The following is a 21,918-nucleotide window of genomic DNA, read 5'->3' on the forward strand; positions in this document are numbered from 1 at the left end:
TACGCGGTCCGCGTACAGGCGCGCGACCATATTCTTCAGATTGTATATTTTCGCCCACGTCTTTAGAGCTTCAGCGTACTGGGCCAGAAAATACACAATCTGTTATCAGGTTAGGGTATGAGGACCATGAAAGTAAAAGGCAAGGGTCCAGTCCGACATTAGTGAGGTTAAGCATACAAGGATAATCACGACGACGGACGAAAAATGTATAAGGCTAGTGAAAATACGAAATTTGATTGGCTGAAACTCACTAGCCTGTTAAATTTTCGTTCGTCGTCGTGATTTTACCGATTTACTTAACCTCACTATTAGTGAGGTTAAGTATACCGGGATAATCACGACGACGGACGAAAAATGTAATAGGCTAGTGGAAATACGAAATTTGATTGGTTGAAACTCACTAGCCTGTTAAATTTTCGTTCGTCGTCGTGATTTTACCGATTTACTTAACCTCACTATTGTTTTCATCACAACAGAGAGGATAATTACAAGGTCTCAAAAGAAGGTTGTCTATTGCTCATTCCGACATCGACTTATAACCTGACTGAAATTCGAGCCGTTACTAGCAACCCTGCGGGGCCCAAGGCGCCGAGTTATGCACCCGGCACGTGACAACCCGTACTAGAAACCATGACCTACCTAACTGTTAGTTATCAATTCAAACCAAACAAAAAAAATGTCGGAATAGTAGACAACCTTCTTTTGAGACCTTGTAATTATCCTTTTCCTCACAAATCAACTGAGGACCGCTCTATCGAACTATAGCTCAGATGACCAATTTTTAATCTCAATAGAAGATGTCGTGCATTTTCAATAAAATTTCCATCAGAACGACTGTAAAAACAAGGGGCTTTCTTCCGGGTTATTCCTAGTCACTGGATTTTCAATTTAATCGGGAATTGACCATTTAGGGAAATGGCTGCCGAAACTCTGCGATTGTAACATTTTTGTCGCACGTGCCAAAAGATTAACTTTGAAATGGATGAAGAGGCAGATGTCCCAAACCACTCTCGAAAAATAAGGCAACGATCAAACCGTAACAGAACCCGAGCAACTCCATATGGTAGATCAAAAAGAAAGTATTCAGAAGGAGAAAATGTGAACAACGAGGTAAAAAAAACTTATTTTTGACACAGACAGCTGCAGGCTTTTAGGCTCTCGACTCTTAATCTATAGGCACTGTTACCGTTAGTCACTAGCCTAATAATAGAAAAATGGGAATGTCCCTAAAATATTTCTGCTGATGTGAATGTTCTTTTGATTTGGGGTTTCTCCTTTCAGAAAAACTTATTTATTCTTTAGACCAGAGTCCCCTGCCCAGTTGGCGACCAGTCTAGTTGGCGACCAAACGCCTTTGAACCCAGAAAAGTCATACAAAAACAAACCTCTAGAGAATTTCTTTTGGTAGTTACCGTAAGTTGGTCTAATGTCGACATCCGTCTTCTAATTTCGACATCCTTCTTTATAGATAGGAATAATAAGAAGGTCGAAATCACTGATAGACTAAAGATTTTTCCTCTCATCGCGCTAATCAAAGTCAATCAGCAATTCCGACCTTCCTCACTTTCTATTGTTCCTATCTCTAAAGAAGGGTGTCGAAATAAGAAGACGGATGTCGACATTAGACCAAGTTACGGTATCTGCCTTGACCTATTTCCCGTACTGTGTAAAAAAAATTCTAGAAAAGAACGAGTAGAATCTGAAAGATCCAACTTCAGAAGCACAGGAAAAAAATAAAAAATGGCTACCTGTGGACAAAAAAGCTTCGTAAAAAAAATGCTTCAACTGCCGCTCCAAAAAATACTTGTCCAAAACGATGAGTATGTTAGAAAGCATCTCTATAAAAATCAGCTCAATACAGTTTCATTCGTCTGAAATATTGATAAAAAAGTTGATGCAATCAGTTCGAAATTAGACGTCCAGTCTACGACCAACAAAATCAAAAGTAAGAAAAAGAAGACTCTACATTACAATCAAAACATTCCAGTTGCCGAGATAAAAAAGAAGACTTTACATTGCGATCAAAACATTCAAGAGGCATGCCCGCAGTCTTCAACTTGACAGCTCTGATGCAAAGTTTCTAGCTCCGGATTGAAATAACAAAGGAAACCGGTATATTGAATCTCCGGGTAGACATAAAAAATTCTCGCATTTTTATCAAATGAAGACTCTCCATAGACCGCCACTTTCAAAACAAATCAAAAATAAACTTTAGAAAAAAATGGGGACTTGAAGAAAAATTCTGATAAAACATGCCAAAGGGAAATGTAAGTGAGCTATTTTAAAACAAAAAAAACCAGTGCAAAGAAACTTAATACGGGAAAGCTTATGAGTTTTTTATCATCCTGATCAATTCATTTGACCTAACCTGCAAGTAGAGCACTGATTTTCTCTTTTTAGCCATCGGTCGCAGACTGGTACGTCAGTCGGGAACTGGGCACTAGTACCGCTCGCTTCGAAAGTTCGAAAGTAAAAAGTAAGTGAAAAATTTGAAACGAAAAATTTCGGTCACCAGACCAACTGGGCAGGGGACTCTACTCATATTTGTTCCTCCATTTCTAGAGGCCCCGTGAGAAAGGGTCCAACCACCTTTTTTGCCTCATTTCAAACTTTCCCAAGCTATTTTTCTTCAAAAACAAAACATTTTGCTTTTCAATCAAACTGAGCAAAAAATCTATATATCAAAGTCTCAACTTTTTTAGATCGAAGGTTATGGGCGTTTTTGTGGTTAAAAAAGTGTTATGATTTTGCATAAATTATGCAGATTGTAGAAAAATTCCCTGTTTTCAATCATTTTTTGACCACAAAAGGGGAGCCTTCCAAACTCAGACTAGCCATAGAAAAAACGTCAAATGGACGTTTTGATTTCGAACCCATACACGTTTTTTTTTATAAGGAACACGTTTATAAGGAACTCGAGGCTGAAAGTAGTCCAAAAAATAAGGAATTGTTAAGGAACTGCTCAGGCTAAGAATAAGAAAACAAGTTCTAAGGAACAGTAAAAGTAAGAGTTTTCACTTGAACTAGCTATGTAAATAAGGAACTCAAAAGGAACTTTGAGGCTGAAATTTTCTGTAAAAATAAGGAACTCCAGGCTCAGAGCAAAGTTAAGGTTCCTTATATAAAAAAAGACGTGTACCCCTATTCAAGTAAGGTCTGCTGTGGCAATCAAACTTGATCTTAAAATATTCAACCCTTCTCCCATCGCTTGCTGTAAATATTCCATTGTTGTTTCATCAGCCATCTTTATTTTTGCTATTGCTTGCATAGTTTACATTGGGCCATTCCAGAATTTTTCTATAACTGGGGGCGGACAACACAGGATTTCCGAGGGCAAAAGTTTTGACCAAAGTTTAAAATTTCCAAGGCAAGAGAAGAAAATGTATGAATTTCCAAGCCAATTCAATTAGAAATGATAAAAAGAGTGGAATTTCTGATACATTTTGCAAAAGTATCAGGCTTCGGCATAAGAAAAAAGAAGGCGTGTGATCATCGCACGCCTACATAGTAATTTTTAGTAATTTAGGCGTGCGAATCATGGCACGCCTCATTTGCTTTAGACCTGTGATCACGTGCGATCGTTTTATTCTTTTTTTTTCATAAACATCATTAACAATGATGAGGCACAAATTTTTGAACAATTCCTGAGAATGATCATCTTTTATCTACATAAAAACTAGACAACAGGAAAGAAGAAAGTGTATATTCAATCTTCATATTTGAAAAACAAAAACAGAAACTAAAAGAGCACTGAATAATCAAGAAGGAGAATACTTTAGGAAAACAAACGAGACAAATACTCATGCAGCAAAAGTAACTTTTAAGAAGAGCTACAGTAGTTTAATGTCATAAACCAAACAGCATGCGAGAGGGAAGGAAAAAGATTTGAGAGAGGAATAATCATACATGATTTTTTAAAAAGGTTTTAGAGAGACAAAAAATCGTGCAGCAAAAGTTATTTTTGAGAAAAGCTTGTTTATTGAAGACCAAAGCATAGTATGAGAGAAAGAGGAGAGAGAAGATGTGTATCCATTAGAGTAACTTTTATATAAGAAATTTTGTATACATATAGCAGTTTGAAAGAGTAAAGGAAAGTTTATCTTTCATCTATTTGGTTCTTATGATTAAAGTAGAAAATGATATTTGATCTTCTTTCAACAAGCAGAAAAAATATTTCTAGAATAAATTTTTGCATGTCCGATTGATCGTACGCCTCGTTAGGTTTTCATGATTTATGTCGTGCGATAAATTGCACGCCTAAAAGGTTTTTAGACGTGTGCAGAGGCGCACGCCTCATATGCCAAAGCCTGAAGTATATAGATTTTCATCAGAATTTTCTGGAAAAAAATTTTTGAGTTTGGAAGGCTCCCTGAAGCTCCCCTAACTTTTATCCAGAAAAGTTGAGAATTTGATGTAATACATTTATTGCTCAGTTTGAAGAGCTCTTTTTACGTAGTACATCTTTTTTGATTTTGAAGTCCCCCCAAAAATCATGAGTTTTTAGGGCTTACAAATTTGCTTGAAACGCAACAAATCTCAAATTATGCAAAAACTGCAGGTTTTCAAGCTTGGTAACATTCAAATTCTGAATCTGTACCCTCAAATTGACTAAAATCAATTGTCAAAGCTTGTTCACTGACATTTTAAATTTTTTCTTAATTTTTGAAACTTTAGCAGTCCCCTGGCTATGGTCTATACTATATGGATCTCCAGACTACTTCCACCCAAACTAAAAAGTAAAAATAAGAATACAAAATACTTGTTTATAGCTAAGGAAGTTTTATTTTTTGGACCTACCTCCGGGTGCCCCGGTGGAGGTTCGTTCGTCCGTCTGTTACCAGCTTTTCTTAGGATTGGCTCATTAGTTTTTTCTGATTTTTTGCACAATGATGCAAAATGGCAATGCCCAGAACATGACGGAGCCCGATTTTTGAGAAAAAATTATTTGGACAAATTATGGCCAAAAACTACCTAAAAATAGGGTTTTTTTGACTTTGTGCAAAATCCTGTCATTACTTTTTTCTGATTTTTTGTACAAAGATGGAGGGAAAGATTCTCTAAAGAATGGCTGAAGTGGTTTTTCTCGGAAAATTCTTAAAGACGGATTCTCGTACTTTGGGGAAATTCCATTTAACCAAATAAGAAAATATAGCTTTTCTCAATGTTGACTCATAATTTTTTTCTGATTTTTGCACAATGATGCAAAATGGCAATGCCCAAAATGTGACGGAGCCAGATTTTTAAGGAAAATTATTTTGGGCAAATTTGGGCCAAAAATAGCTTAGAAAGTGTTTTGGGCCTGAATGGTTTAAGTGATTTTCGTATTTGGGGAAATTCCTTTTTACCATTTTACATTATTCAACACACAAGCTTTATTTTTCCATTCTGAATTTTTGTACAATTATTGTCACTTTTTTCTTATTTTCATCTGATGTTAATCATTAGGTAGGTCCATTCAGCATGTTGCTTGTTATTTTTTGTTTTTTAATTAAAAATAACCTTAGATCACAAAGTTAAAAAGTTTCTGAGCTTGGTACAAGCAGCCTACAGTCAAGCACAAGTGCAAATTAGGATACTTTCGATAGTCGCTCCTATTTAATGAGAGCTCTCCTAATTTGGAGATTTTGGGTATCCAAATTTGGATACATTTACAAAAAACTTTAAATATCTTTTCCATTTCCTGGTGACTTAGTAGACCAAATGAGACAAATGACTCCATTTTTTTAGATCTGCTCTTCAAGCTTTACACGATGGTAAAATCAGTTCCTGTTGAGAATTGACTTTAAAAATTGACTTTCCAGTGGTCTCTAGGCCAAAATGACCTTATGCCTTTCAATGCTCCATAAGAACTTTTCCCCTACTTTGCCATCTTTACAAAGTCCAAAGGGACGATATATAAGAAAAGAAAACTAAAACCTATATTAGTTGTCAGGCTCAACCAAGATTGCCTCTAGAGTAGTCCCTGGTAGTCCCATTTTAAAACAAAACATCCAGAAGTATCCATTCTAATCTATCATATCAATATCCTCTTGCAAATTGGCAATTAACTCAAAATGTGACTGAGCTTTAATGCTCATGTCCCAAATTGTATGTCCCAAATATTTCAGGGATGACTAAAGACTTCAAAAATGAAAAATCTTTGAATTCTTTACATTTAACCTTTCCACCACGCTGTTTTTTATATTTTCACGTTGTCCCCTCGCAACATTTTTTGACAAAATGGACATGTTCGGTTATTTTGTCATAACTCAAGAACTAGAAATCTTTTGATAAAAAATTAGCTATCCCTGAAAAGCTAATTGAGTACCAATCCAAATAAGATACTCTAACTAAAATGGTAGCTCCACATTTACCAAAGCTTTTTCCTTGTTTTCGGTAATGTCACTTTTTTGGTATTTTTCACTTCCTATGCAAAAAAAAGTGGGGGAAGTTTAATTATTAAATCTTTCTTTAGTATTTTATCCAGGCTGCATCACTTGAGGCGTGTGATAGCACGCGCACACCTCCACACACACCTAAAATGTCTGAGGAGTGCGATCAATCACACCCCATTAAGTTAGTTTCACAACTGTAATTTGTGCAAATGATGCAGCCTGTTTATCATTATATACTTACTCCTGAAGCCATATACCAAAAATTCGCCAAATTCTACTGCTCACAATGGCTTTCCAAACATCAGTCACTTTTCTCAGAAATCAGTGTTTTTCATCCAACATTTTGAATCAGTGTTTTTCTTCGAGAAATGCTGACTCGCCACGTGATCATAAGGGGCCATTCAAAAAGTACGTTCGTCACCGAGGGGGGGAGGGGGTCAGCAAAAAAGCGAACTAAAACGAACGGGGGGAGGGGGGTCAAGTCGATCTGTGTACGTTCGCTTTTGCGGGGGTGCTCGTCACAAGCATGACTTTTAACTTAGTCTATGAAAAATCTTATTCTATCTATCTCCTTAATACATTTTTTCTTTGAATCGATAACCAAAGATAATTGTTAATCCCCTAAACAATTGTGTATGTTATAATTGTTTAGCAATTATTAGATAATTAGAGAGCAAAAACTTAGGTGCGATAAGATTAAAGAATAACGCTAAAATCATATTCTTTGAAGTTGTCGTACGAAAATTTTTTATGTATTTGTGATTGTAAGAATTAGGGTGAAATCGAAAAACCCGGGGGGGGTAAAAATTTTGAGATAAAAACGAACGTACAAAGGGGGGGTACTTCAAAACGAACGCTGATGAACAAGGGGGAGGGGGTCTGAAAATAGGGAAATTTGGATGAATGTACTTTTTGAATGGCCCCTAACATTACATCATTATATACCAATGGAAAGCTTAGACTCTCTACTTTCTTTTTCTTTTTTTTTTGAACAATTACCAAGCAAGCCAATAAAAGATGGCTTGAGAGAGAAGTGACTATCAAAGATGTATATGTACAGGCTTTGTCATTTGAAAATTCCAGGCGTGTGGTCAATCGCACTCCTAAAAAGTACTTTAGGCGTGTGATAAGGAGTGCTATGCATAACTTTAAGTAGTAAAATCCAAATTTATGGCGTGTGATTAATCACTCTCCTCAAAGATTTTAGGTGTGTGTGGAGGTGTGCACGTGCTATCACACGCCTCAAACGATGCAGCCTGTATGTACGTCATTCTGGGTGGAAAAGTTAAGTTGTAATGTAGAATTTTTACAATTAAATTTTCAATTTGTTTTCTTTTTAGGGTATAATTGGCAAAGTCACAAATTTGATTGTCCCAACATGGATTAGTAGCTGGTGGAAACCTGATCTAGCCTCAAAAGTAAGTTTAGATCATATTATGTTTTTCATTCTGACAAGCCAATTTGGATACTGGTTTGTTGGATCAGGCAGCTCTGGCAAATTACGTTAATTAATGTGTTGCACTCAACTTTTGATAAAGTAAAAAGATGATTGTTGATAAAATGGGACTTTCAAATCAAGAGCTATGGGTACTTAATATTAAATTTCGGTTTATATCTACCTAATATTAAATGTTTTTCCATACCATCAAATTACTTTTTGAGGTGTGTGAATTCTCCGAGATGGTTGATTGGATTGGACTTCATAGGATACCTAATCACACGACCTTAATTCTAAAGCCAGGATTTTTCTAATTGACAAAGCCTGATTTTTTATAATACAAAAGCTCTCTTTTGAAGACATAAGGAAAGTTTCAAAAAGATAAATAAAATTTTACAATTTTATAAAGAGAAAAACCAGACTTTGTACCTTTTCTGCAAGCTACATGTTTCCTAATTATAAGCCTCATTCTGAAAGCTTTTCAAAACCTTTTTTGCATATGCTTAAAGACACAAGTTTTACATGCTTTAGATGTATGATTTTCAAGATTATGGGGTTAGAACTAAAAGGCAAAGGTGATCAAATCTAATGATGACATACCTTAATTGTAATTAAAAAAAGCTGAACTTTGCTCGCTTGTGTTTGATTTTGGGGGTATTGAGGCTGGGTTGTCAAGGTGATTATTGAAAAAGATTATTCTTTTTATGATGTAGAAAGGAGACACAACTCTGTGATGACAAAGCAAAATAAACAAAAGAATTTCTCAAATTTTGTGTGGGAACAAGTTGTGTTTAGAACTGCTGTGTAAGCAAATTTTAAGGGGTACATTAAATGATGTTATTTAAATGCTTTTAAATTTTATCAATTTTCTAATTCAGAATGATGGAAGTGAATCAGCTGATTCAACAGATGAGGAAGTTGGGGATGTTGAACAAACTCTTTCAAATGGAATTACTCCGCACATCAAAACCGAAACCTTAGTTCAAGACCACTCATTCAAACCAACTCAACCTAAAATTTCAGTGAGCAGTCAAAAAGAATTTCTCTTGTCAAATCGAAATTCAACAACACAATCTGAAACCTTCTCACTTTCAACCAAATATACTAACTCTACAGAAGCAACAACAAAGAGCATCGAAATTTCTGACACTGAAGAGAATCAGCAACAAAACCCAGTAGCTGAGGAACCAGCTAAAACCTCGTTCTATACAAATTTACGTAGCCAGAGGGGACAACCATTACCATCTAAACCAGCATTTAAAGTGTCTGCTTTTGTGTCGCCACTCAATCAATCTACAGCATCTACAAATGTCTCGTTCAATTCATCACTCAATGCATCCTCATTCGATTTCTCTATGTCTCGATCACCATTTTATACTGGTGGTACAACCTTTGGTGGTGCTAATTCGTATCGTGAAACATCTGGTAAAAGGATGAAATTATCACCAGTCTCCAATCGAGTACGAACAACAAGGACACTGATGAAAGCGAAGCCACTTCCAAATACTAAGAAAAACATTGTTACAAGTCAGACTGCTAAGCGTATTTTAAATACTCTTGGAAAGATGTCATCGCCGGTGAAAGATTCAAAGAGAATCCCACGGTCAGTTTTTACCAAACCTGCATTGAGCGAACTTGTCAAAAACCAAGCAAAAGTTGTGAGTCGGCAATCTGAATCAGTTGCTCCACCTGTAAGCTCTTTGAATAAACCTTTAAAAATTGTTAGCAAACCAGAAAACTTTCAAAACAAGATGGATTCTATTCGAAGGTTCAATCAGAAATCTGAGGTAAAAACTCAACCAGCACAAGTACCATCGTTTTCATTCAAACAACAAACTGTTCCTCCGTTGGTTGCACCACCTAAGCAAGAGATAAAGATCCAACAACCTCCCAAGTTACCCACGGCTGAACCTTCCAAGTCTAGCATGAAAATAAAACGAGATAAAATGACCTCCCATTTCACCATGGCTAAAGAACCAGAAGTAGTTAACAGTATGCCAGAAATTACATCTACTGCAGCTCCATTACCCATCACTGTCATGCCCACATTCAACTTTGCAAAAAGTGCTTTAGAAAAACAAAAAGCCAGTAACATATTTTCACCGTCCTTGAACGTTACTCCCATTCTAAAACCAACACAAGAAAAACAGCAAGAGATAAAAACCAAAATCGAGCCACCAATACCGTTTGAAATCCCTAAATCTGTAGAGGTGACAAAATCAACCGATGGGTTTACCTTTGCTACGCCAGAAGTTAAAGGAACCAAATCGTTTTCGACACCTCTCTTAAAAGACTTTGTGTTTAGTACACCTGTTAACCTTGCTAATAAAACTAAGGCGACTTCTGATATACCAAAACCAACTGCAAAGATAGAAAAACTTGTTGTTTCGACCCAACCAATAAAACCATCTCCAGCACCTGTGATAGAACAGATCGTTAAACCGTCCACAACAATTAAACCTTTCAAAGAACTAAAGCAAAACAATGATAATGCAACTTGGAGTTGTCCAACTTGTATGATAGACAATGAAACAACTGATTTGAAATGTGTTGCGTGCGAGACAGCAAAACCTGGATTGGCTTCAGTAGCTTCCACTGTTAAGTCATCGGCAAAATCAACTTTCGAAATCAAGCCATTAAAAAATCTTTCAAAGCCTATAGAAGATTGGAATTGCCCAACTTGTATGATTGATAATTCAAATGACGATTTAAAATGTGTAGCTTGTGAAACTGCAAAACCAGGTTCTAAGCCTGTGTCATCAGAAACTTCGTTTAGCGGCTTTGGGAAATCGTCCGAAACTGGAGTCAAGCTACCTACCGATACTGGCTTTAAATTTAATAGTGTTAGTACAACTGGGTTTAAATTTGGTAATGATAATTCTAGTGGTTTTAAATTCAATTCAGATAGCACCACGACAGGGTTTAAATTCCAATCAACGGAGAACACTGGGTTTAAATTTCCAACAAAAAGTGTAGACGAACCATTCAAAGGTGATGCAAGTGCCGAGAAGAAAACTACTGAAGTTTCCGAACCTTCAAAAACAAACAACTTATTTGGTAAAAGTGCACCTTCATTTTCGTTTGGTAAACCCACTGAGACTGAAAAAGCTCCATCATTCGCATTTGGTAAACCATCAGAGACAGAAAAAGCTGCATCGTTTTCTTTTGGGAAGCCAACGGCTACGGAAAAAGCTCCCTCGTTTTCGTTTGGTAAATCGACTGATAATGAGAAGGCTCCATCGATTTTGAGTAGTTCGACATCCAACAAGCCAGCAGAAGTAGAAACACCAAAACCTGCGTTCGGGTCGATTGCTGCAGCCGCTGCGGGAGGTTTTCTGAAAGTCACTGGTTCACCATCAGTACCATTTGAGCCAACAATTACTAAACCAGATCCACCAAAATCAACAGGGTTTGCATTCGGACAAGCATCGTCCCAATCTGTTTTCGGAAGCACTTCATCATCCCAATCAATGCTTGGTTCAGCCTCCAAAAGTGAATCCCAGCCACCTGCACCATCTTTCAACTTTGGTCAAACCAAATCTTCAACAACAAGTTTTGGTTCAACATCCTCAGTTTTCGGGCAAGCTTCAACCGGTTCAGTATTTGGTACTCCCGTTCAAAGCGACTCGCAATCAGCCGCTCCAACATTCAATTTCGGTCAAAATGCTGCACCTGCTTTTAACTTTGGAGCTACCCAAGAGAAGATAGAACCTCAGAAAACATCTCTTCCCAGCTTCGGATCCAGCCAACCAACCGAATCATTGTTTGGAGCAAAGAAACCCGAAGCTTCTGCTCAACCACCATTCAACTTTGCAGCACCATCCAAACCTGAATCTGTATTTGGATCAGTTCCAACCCAACCGGCAGCTTCTTTCAACTTCGGTGCTTCCTCGACCGTACCATCGTTTGAGACCAAACCGTCAGGCTTCATTTTGTCAGCGAATAACAGTGCAAACCCTACTGTTAGTCAACCGCCTGCTCCATCAGGAGGATTCAATTTCTCTGCACCGAATGCATCCTTTAGTTTCGGCGCGACGACCACGAACGGAGCAAGCGATGCTCTAAAAACTGGTAGCGTTTTCGGACAACAGAACACTTTTGGTGCATCTAATACAGGGAATCTTTTCGCAATCGGTCAAGGTAGTAATAATAGTAACAATACATCTAGTGGACCAATGAAAAACAGACAAATCCGTAAAGCTGTAAGGCGGAAGAAGCCGGTTTAAATATTAGTTCACTTTAGTTTTTATATTTTGATTTTATTAACAGTACGTTCTTGTTGGTATGGCTATTCATATGCTTACTCTACACTACTGGATTTAAAAACTTCTTTAGAAATTCTGTGAATAGAATGACGATGAATTACTTTAGGTGTACGTACAAACTTTTGCGAGTACAAACTTTCGCGAATTGCCCTGTTAAGAATTTTCAAAGACATTTACTTTCGCGAAAAGGCCTAAATTTGCGAAAGCCGCGAAAGTTGTTTCAATTTTATCAACTGGGCTAACTGAGAAAATCAAGGGAGTTTGTCAAAAATCGCAGAGTTTATAATAGTGGATTGTTAAATCGAGCTGTTGCTTCTGTATAAAAAAACAATTTTTAGGGTAAGCTAATTGGAATGGCCTCAATAAGATAATTATGGCAAATTTAAGGTATAATTTTGATTTTAATGCATTTTTATGGTTTTATTATAAGAGTAACAGTTTTGCTTAAAGTAAGTATGGGCACTCGCTCATATCTATAGATTATTTTCTCTACAAAGGAAGCGAGTTTTTATTTTAACGAGCTGCAATGTCCTTTGTCTTACAATTTTCTCGATAATTCTAACGAGTCTCCTCTCTTGTGCGTTTGATTTTACCAAGCTGAAGTTGCTGAAATTAATGCTTTTTGAATAGAAGAGTCTTCATAAGTTCATTATCTCATTAGGATCACATCACGTCCGATATATCAGTGTGTACAGTGTGTCCGTAAAATGGGCTTTTCCCGAAAAAAATTTACTATGGGGTGGAGGATATAACCATTTTCAGTGATGGACAAAGACAAAGTGACTTTTGGCCCCCTGGACAAGGCAAATTTTGATGATTTTCGCCACCCCTGGACAATATATAATATATCCTCCACTCCCCGGGCGCACTGTATATTAATTTTGATATGTTTATTCATAAATTTTGATGGTTTAGTGAACTTAAGTATTAAAGCTCAGGCTGGAAAATGGATCATTGCCTTCTGATGAGTCTTGTATGTGTTAAACCAGAAATTTAAATCACTTGCGTAAATTTTCATTCTCACTGTTGTTAGGTATAGAACGTCGCAAAGTATGTCCAAATGAATCAAGCTATCTCTGATAAACTTTTTTTTTTCACTCGAATAGAGTTTTTAGCCATGGCTTCAAACAATCGATTTAGATTTCTTAAAAGAAGAACAAAACTTTCAATCTTTCCTCGAAGTTTTTTTACAGTGTTAAATGATGTTTGGGGATTGAGCTAAAAAGAAAACTAGTTTTTTTTATATTTTACATTTTTTCGTTTATATAAAACCTGTCGCATAAGCTCATATGTTACATCCTTAAAATATATTTTTAACAGTTTTCCTACGATTTAATACAAAATAAAATGGACACACTCTCCTCTTCATTCGTATAGGTTTCCTTTGGAATATAGTTGTAAAGTTTCCAAATCTCGCCGATTCTCAATGTCTGCTCAAAACTAAACTAATGTACACATTTTTGGGCCTACAATAGACGATATCGGATTTAGATAAATGCAATGCATTCTGGTTTCTAGGGACTCTCAAAGGAATTATAATAGATCAATTATAATAGATTATAATTCCTTTGAGAGTCCCTAGAAACCAGAATGCATTGCATTTATCTAAATCCGATATCGTCTATTATCTGGTACCAGATGTGGAAATACGCTCCTTCAGAGCTTTAGCGTGGGCGGCCGCCAATACGCCATCGGAATATCAGATAAGGCCTACAACGGAAGTTCTTTAGATTAACCTATGCATGTGTTCGTCCGTTCTTTCGTCGCTTTTCTCGAGATGGTTTATTAGTTGTTGTTTTTTTTCAGATTTTTGAAAAATTGACAGTACCCAAAGAGTGACGGAAACCGATTTTTCAAAAAAAATTGGTTCAATTTAGGCCCAAAACTGCCTAAAAATAGAATTTTTTGAACTTTGTGCAAAATTGCTTCATTATTTTTTTTCCCCGATTTTTTTGCATAAAGATACAGGGCTAAAAAGTAGCTCAAGCCCCCTGGACATTTTTACGTCACTGACCTCCTTATGTGTCTTAGAATCGTTTATTAATTGCCCTGACTCGCGATTGGGATCATGTACAATAACAATCATTTAGTTTATGAAAAAGGTCGGGTTGTTCCGTTTTGTAAAAATTATCAATCGATATAGGTTTAAATTACAACTAGCAATACTATTTTAATAGATCAAAGAAAAATTTACTACGTAATAAATGGGATAAATTTTCGCAGTTGGGTTCATCAGCGAAATTCTAAGATTATGCGGGGACTTAATTTCATAAATTTCCATTGGGACTTACTTTCCGGATGACATCCAAAATCGAGAAATTTAATTCTCGCGAAAATTTATCTAAACTAAAGTCCATTTCGCTTTGAGTGTGCACTCGCTTGTTACCGACTTGTTACCATGTGTGGAAACCGCTCTCAAAGGTTGGCTGTTATTACTCTGAGGAGGTTTCTATATGATAGCAAAGTAGAATGCTTACTCGGAATTATAAAATTTCTTGTTCGTCCCTATAGTTCATTGTAAAGTCTCTTTTGTTTGTACTTATCTTGTTTAGTACAAGCATAATAAATCATTCCTTTCTGTCGTCGACAATTATACAAATCCACAATTAGTATAAGAGCAAGCAATCCAATTATTATTCCCACTGCAACTTTTTCACCAGTGTTCTTTGAGCCACCTGCTCCTGTCGATTCTCCACTTTGTGGTGTGGCTGAAAAAGAAAGAGTAGTAGAAATGTTTAGAATGGTTCAATCGATCTTTAATCTTCGTTTTTGTTGATCCCTCTCTATCTACAATCTTGATTGAAATATATTGAGAATTCTTTTTTCAAGATTTAAAGTTCTGGCGAGAAAGTCGATTTTGGGCTAGTCTAGATCTAGACTAATAATTTAAAACGGTGCTACTGAATAACCGGTTATCTTTAAATAGCTCTGCACATGAACTTATCTGATATTCCGATGGCGGTTTGGCGGCCGCCCACGCTAAAGCTCTGAAGGAGCGGGCCAAACTAACCTTTAAATTAACTAACCGTTTAAATTTTCCCGACCTTCAGAGCTTTAGCGTGTCGGAAAAAATTTCCACATCTGGTTACCAGATAACACATGAACCTCAAAGAATACTGCAGTGCTTATTTTAGCACGATATGCACCATTGCAATGTCTTCCGTTCCACCCAATCTGATTGGTTGAAAGTGACGTATTGACTGCTTTTACGTCACTTCCAACCAATGAGCTATTGGTTCCATGACGTAATGTCAGAAGACATTGCAGTGGTGCATATCATGAATATGGAGCCACTTTTGTGGTAAAGTTTGCCAATCTTGTCTCGGCATTTTTCATTGATTTCTACACTAGCTCGAACATCATTAATTTCACGAAGCGGAGATAAGTGAGAACTTACATGAAAGAGGCGTAGTCGAGATGATACTCCCATTTCCAGTGTACATTTTATATACAGCGTCAAACCCTGGTGATTTATTCGTCCCATTATCTGTTACCAGCTTGATAAACACACTTGGTGTTTTCGAGATGAAATTCAAAGTCGGTTTGTTTCGATTACAGTATCTTGGTAACGTGTTTTCATGTATTATATCACCAAAAGTAATGTAATTATTTTGACAATCTTTTGAATCATCATTGATATCAATAGTGTTGAAAGCAAGTTCGATATAGTCGTTTTCGTTTTTAGCATTGATATTCCAGATACAGTTAAGATTGGTTTGCGCTTCAGGGAAAGATGGTGAATTCAAATGACCAAACGGAGCAGTGACTCCACCTCCACACGCTATGATGAAGTGATGTTTTTTTAGCATTTTTCGTTTTTGTCAAAAAGATATTTGTCAGTATTTCATAAACTTACAGCGTTAGGACCCAACAGCTGATTGGTTGAAAGTGACGTATTGACTGATTTTACGTCACTTACAACCAATCAGCTAGTGGGTCTGTGATGTAATGTCAGAAGACATTGCAGTGGTGCATATCACTAATAGTAGATGGGGCATACAGGGTTTGCATACACTGAAATACCGATAAATTTTTGTCACCGTCAACGCCAACAACACCGACAGCGAATGCTGAAATTCTTATTTTGTCACTACTTGGCATGTTTGACAACGAAATACTGCGTCACATTTTTCTCCATAAAAAGGGCTAGCATTGTATAATCAAAAGGTGGTGTAACGTAAGGGGCTCTGCGTACGAGGTTTAGGGCGATTTTGAGGACTATAAGATAGATTTTCGTAGTACCGCTAACAGATATATAATGAATTTACAAACTCAAACCCATATTTAGCTTTTTATGATTCTGATAATAGCCCTCATTGACTTCAGAGCACCAAAACTCCCGGATGGGAAATGAGTCCACTTATTTTTCTTCCAAAACGCGTGACCTGTGTGGTCTTACACAAACGCTAGGTTGAAAGTAGAAGCTGTCGCCAGATTTGAATAAGGTTATTTATTCATCTCTGGTCCCTTTGGGGCTTTCAACTCAATGGTCCTCACGAAAGGTAAACTCAAAAAGTGCTGCAAGGGGCTCTGGGTACGAGATTGATAAATTTCTTACTTGGTATGGTAGGTATTGTTTTCGGTACCGTCATAGTTGTTGTGAAAATCTTCTGAGATATCACATATTTCAATATAAATCCTTTTGAATATGTATGATCCCTAGCTGAAGTCACCAATGTAATCACCACAATATTGGATTCAGAATCTAATACACCAGGGGGTAGTTTATCATCACAAAAACGAACACCACGGCTGCCATAGTTACTAATTTCGATATATGTTTTGCTACAATCTGTACTCTCCGTATCATTTATACTAAAAGCATCAAATTCCAATGATACCAAATCTCCGCGTCGCGTTCCGTTGATGATCCATGTACAGTGCAGGTTATTTGATATTGCATTCGGGAACGATGGAGATTGGATATCGCCGAATCGGGAAGTGTAAACGCCTCCGCAATCTAAAACACCTGTTAAAACAACCGATTAAATCATTACAGAACTTTTGTCTCATTGGATTGCTGAGAATGTAAAATACCCTGCATTTGCCTTTCGATCTTCGTTTACTTTATTCCACCTAAAGTGGAAAACTTAATTGGAAGATTTTTTTGAGTCAATTACATTGATACCGTCCTCTCACTGCTCCTTCATAAAGCACTTCTTAGAGAAGATATGAGAAATCTTTGAGCTGATTGGTCCAAGGAGGGATTTGTTACAACAGGGGTGTTACATAATCAGTCTAATTAGAGATATTTGTTGTGATACTAATATTAAAACATTCTACTGCTCTATAAGAAACTTTTGATGAGCAGAACCCTATACTTGGTGGAGATATTTTTGGGTCTCGGTTATCTTGTGTCAGTCATAGATATCCCGACAAATATATCTATTTAAACTGATCATGTAACACCCCTGTCGTACTATATCCCTCCTGAAACCAACCATATCACTTGGTTCAAAGGGAAATTTGGTATTTGATGACTTACCACTTTTTACTCCAAAAACCAAATGATTTAAAAGCAGCAAACTAGCGCCAACTAAAATACAATACATCATAATTGTATCACTTCTTTTTCCAACTTAGATTTGAAATCACAAACCGTCCATAAAATTGCTTAATTTCTACAGGCCATCAAAATTATTTCAAACCACTAAAACTAACAGTCTTGAGCAATCAAACACAGAAGAAACATAAAATTTTTTTTTTAACGATACAAATATTTTGTTTATGTAGCATTTAGCAGTATTCCGGAGATAACAGATAAATAAAAACAACAAACTATTACACAAACTAGACAATATAAATGTAACGTCAAGCCAGTACTCGAAAACCCTTTGAGGTCAGAGATTGTGGCTGCAACGGAAGGTTTTGCTAAGGCGTTGCAGTTGTCATGACCTTTGCCTTTTTAAAAGGCATTGTATGGCATTCCGCGTGTTATGATCTATCGATGCTCGTTTTATCCTGAGAAGCGGACATTCAGAGGTGCTCAAATATATTTTTATCCCAAAGCCTGTAATAAATACATATATTACACCACCTTCTCACAGCCCAACTGGGAACCCTTCCCACTGGAAAAATGGGCCAAAACATCGTCCCCGGTGGAAAATTTTACTCTAATTTTTGTCCCCGCCGAAAATAATCAGCTAAGCCAATCCTCACTGCAAATTATTGTGGTATTTTTTTCATCCGCACTGAATTTTCTTGCTAAAAAACAATGGAATCTAAATCCCCAGTCATGAGAAAAATAGGAATGTCAATCTCCATTGAGTTTTGGTCCGCTATTTTTACCCCCACTAGCTGAAGAAGTTCACTGAGTCTGTGAGAAAGGGGTGTTTCATTCAATTTTTCTCACTCACATCTGTGAGCGCATCAGTCAATGCAATGTCTTTTGGGCCAAACTCAAACCTCAATACCAGGACTCACTTTATTTTGATACTGGTAGTGCTCATAAAAGGTTGTAAAGATTGCATCAAATCCATCAGTTAAATCAAAAAGTGGTGCACGTGGCTTTGCCAATGAGATTGCTGATGGGCATTCGATGCCATTAGATGCTGGTGAACTCTCTTAGTGACGAATTTGAGGAGGTTCAAAGGAGAGAGGGGGTCAGATTCTTCATTTCTGTATAAGACAAATTAAAAGAAAAAATATTAAATAAGAAAAATTGTCCAAAAGATAGGCCCGGTGGAAATTATTTTGCATTTTGCAAAGGGACAAGGACATCTTAGGCGGAGTACTTCATGTGAGTCATAAAACAAATCGTGAAGTGAGGTGTGGTGTAGAGAGTTTTTATTACTTTGCCAAAGTCAGAAAGCTATTTTCATTTATGAATTTATGTAATTTGTGATGGCTAAATGTGTAAAAGGTTGATTTTTGATGAAATGGTGATTGGAAAGATAAACTTCGTTCGTTATTTTCATCATGTTTTCATCCGCACTGGCTGAAAACATCCTACCGGGTCCGTGAGAAGGGGGTGTTATAAGGATTATGGCTAAAAGAAACACTCTCCGTCATAAACTTCCAACCCCTTTCAGACCCATCACTGAAAACTGGGTTCTTTTCCATGTAATTTTTAGCGCTGAGAATGGCACATTTTCACAGTGGTATAATAATATCTATCATAAAATAGTGAAACTACAAATATATCATAAATCATAATATGTAATTCATTTACAGCCTTCTAATATTTACAATTTCTGCTGTCTCAAATTACAAAATGATAAATATCAATTCTATTCTACTATGATTGAACCATTAAACCTTTGACAAGTCAATAAGGTCATTTTATGAATCATATCTCCAAATCTTCTGCTTAGTTGTTATCTGTTACTTTCTAGAAACTTTGGTATATTCTAATAAGGTTATGTTCTTTTGTAAGTAAGGTTGTTTGTGTCCATGTCATCGATGACTATGCAAAGCTTTCGTTCAGAGAGCGGTTTTATAAAAATTCCATATATTACAGGCCCGGCGGAACAACCGTAAAAGTGTGGGAGGCTGAAGGCTCAAATGAGATGGAATTCGCTAGGAATTAGAGAAAATCTCATTTGTTCATAAGTGGGGAGGCTGAGGTCTCCCTAGTCTCCCGGCTTCCTTCAGGCCTGTATTATCAACCGCGTTCATTGGAATTTCCATGTCTTCGAAATCCTAAAGGTTACAGTCTTCTTGATTCATAACCAGCTGACCTGATATAATATGAGTTACTGAGAGCTGAATACGTATCTCTGTTTATAGATTTCTGAGAATACAATAGCACGCACCTGACCTATTTGGTAAAAATCTCAAATACGAAGTTGTGTGAGCGCCAAAATTAAAAAAATGTTTGTAAACCAGTACACATCATTTTCCTGATCTCATGATAAAACAACTCTTACACATCCCCAACAAATGAAGTGGGAAGAACTATTTATTCTTTTCGTACAGCTCTGTCAACTTTTTTACATTTACATCTTTAACTGCTTTGGATCGTTTTCTTGGAAACGAGTTTTGATCTCCAACACTCCTATCAGTTTTAGTACTACCATCAACTTTGAAATTTGATTTTCTTCTCATTCTCTGGCTATTGTTTTTATTGAATATGGACAAAAACCGTTTCCTGATTGTCAGACGTCGGGTTGGACTCGGCATCACATACCCTGTTTCATCCTCTTCTTCATCTATCTCCAGAGTTTTTCGTCCCTTTCCAGATGTTCCATATCCATTCGTTTCATTCCTTTTTGGATTGTTAGGAGTTCGATAACCACCGTTTTGCAGTGCGGATTCCAATGGTGGTTGAAATTGTTCACCAAGATCAATGTACTCATGATTCATCATATCTTCATATTCAGTATCACTATCAACGTCGTCAGAAAGCTGACTGTAATATTTCTGACCATGTGTTCCACCAACCGTGGCAATGGCTCCGCCTTTATCTTGGCTACTCTGGTGAGTATTGTTTGTGTCGTGTGTTTTATCACTGTTTCTATAAGCTGTCACTGCGATACCAGGGTTCGTATTTAGATCTTCGTAATCTTCCTCTGAATCATGACGTTCATTTGTTATGATTTTTCCATCTCCTATCTCACCAGCAGGGATTTCAGTATAAGTGTTCATTCGTTGGACTTGTATCTCCTTCCTAGCTCTCCTCTTCTTTAATAAAGGGAAAACGCAAACCAAAAGACGCACCATACTGCGAAACTGTGGTAAAAGACTTTTAAACGGCGAAGTTTACGGTGACGGAATATATTAAATGATTATGCTAAGTTTTTCTGGAGCAATGAACCAACACAATTAGTATCCTCGATACGAAAATCTTCTAAAGTTTTGCAAGAGTAAACGATTCGAAGATTTATAACAAAATGAAACTGTACAGTAACCAGGTTAGATGCGTAGACTATCACTCGGGTACAGAACTACGATCTTTTCGTGTTGATTATAATAACCCAGCAGCTAGCGTATCTTCTTGCTCTTGTTTCTCTTCTCGTAGTGAAATAATTTCCGGCTTTATTTGGAGTTTCGAACCTCAACTCATAAAATATAGATCCTGTTTAAGGCTTAAGGCACTATTCAAATATCATTTCTCATTCTATTTATCAATAAGTCTTGACCAAAAGTATGTGACAAAAAATGTCATTTTATGATTATGTCATCAACATCCTACATGCTAGCCCCGTTTTTTATTGTTTTAAAACTGTATTATCACTTCTACTTTATGTGGTTTAATGTTTTGATCACAATCTTTCGAAAAATGATGACGTGTTTTTAATCCAATATTAAACATTTAAAGTTTTCTATCTTTTCAAAATTAAAGTGTCAAATCATAATATAGTTGACGCTCTCTAATTCGATCTTTAAGGGAAATTTGATTTTCATCAAATTAGGGAGCTTATCGAAAAAGGGAGCGTCGTTTATGAGAGTTTCATGTTGACGGGGACCTTAAATTTCATCAAATAAGGGAGCCTATCGAACAGTTAGAATGTTGTATTAGAGAGCATCAACTGTACATATAAATTACAGAGCAAATAACAAAAGTACACAAAAACTAGATGGTAGCAACCTATATGTACAAAAATCAAGCACTCTTAAGTGTAGCCTGCAGCACATACACCGGTCGTATAATAATTTTCAAATATGAAGAAACCTGGAATCCTTTGATGAAATTAAAATCTCAATACTTTAAGTCGTAGCGTGTTCTTTAGCAACAAAATCAATGAGGATTGAAATACCAAAAGTATGACCAGGACTTAATTAGGCTGCACACGTCCCATCTGATATTGTGTTAAAATTTCCGTCTGAGATTTACCCCCATCTTTGTGTTTTTGAGTTTTAACTTGATCAGTAACTTTTATTTATACGAGAGAAATTTAAG

The 21,918-nt window shown here is 36.6% G+C and overlaps 2 protein-coding genes across 2 annotated transcripts; one reads left to right on the forward strand and one right to left on the reverse strand.

The window, feature by feature from the left end:
• The first annotated feature begins 911 nt into the window (after nt 1-911).
• On the forward strand, nt 912-13,445 carry LOC136800023 (nuclear pore complex protein Nup153-like). The gene is made up of 3 exons (XM_067056641.1): nt 912-1,110; nt 7,715-7,792; nt 8,691-13,445. The coding sequence occupies exons 1-3, from the start codon at nt 979-981 to the stop codon at nt 12,036-12,038; spliced, it is 3,558 nt and encodes a 1,185-aa protein (XP_066912742.1). The 5' UTR covers nt 912-978; the 3' UTR covers nt 12,039-13,445.
• Nucleotides 13,446-14,088: 643 nt separating this feature from the next.
• LOC136800024 (procollagen C-endopeptidase enhancer 2-like) lies at nt 14,089-17,767 on the reverse strand. The gene is made up of 4 exons (XM_067056642.1): nt 17,563-17,767; nt 16,636-17,046; nt 15,475-15,858; nt 14,089-14,785 (listed from the first exon to the last, which is right to left on the reverse strand). Exons 1-4 carry the CDS (start codon nt 17,630-17,632, stop codon nt 14,583-14,585), a joined length of 1,068 nt encoding a protein of 355 aa, XP_066912743.1. The 5' UTR covers nt 17,633-17,767; the 3' UTR covers nt 14,089-14,582.
• Nucleotides 17,768-21,918: the final 4,151 nt, after the last annotated feature.

The sequence above is a fragment of the Clytia hemisphaerica genome, unplaced genomic scaffold (assembly GCF_902728285.1).
Source record: "Clytia hemisphaerica strain Z4C2 unplaced genomic scaffold, Clytia hemisphaerica genome assembly, whole genome shotgun sequence".
Taxonomy (NCBI): Eukaryota; Metazoa; Cnidaria; class Hydrozoa; order Leptothecata; family Clytiidae; genus Clytia; species Clytia hemisphaerica.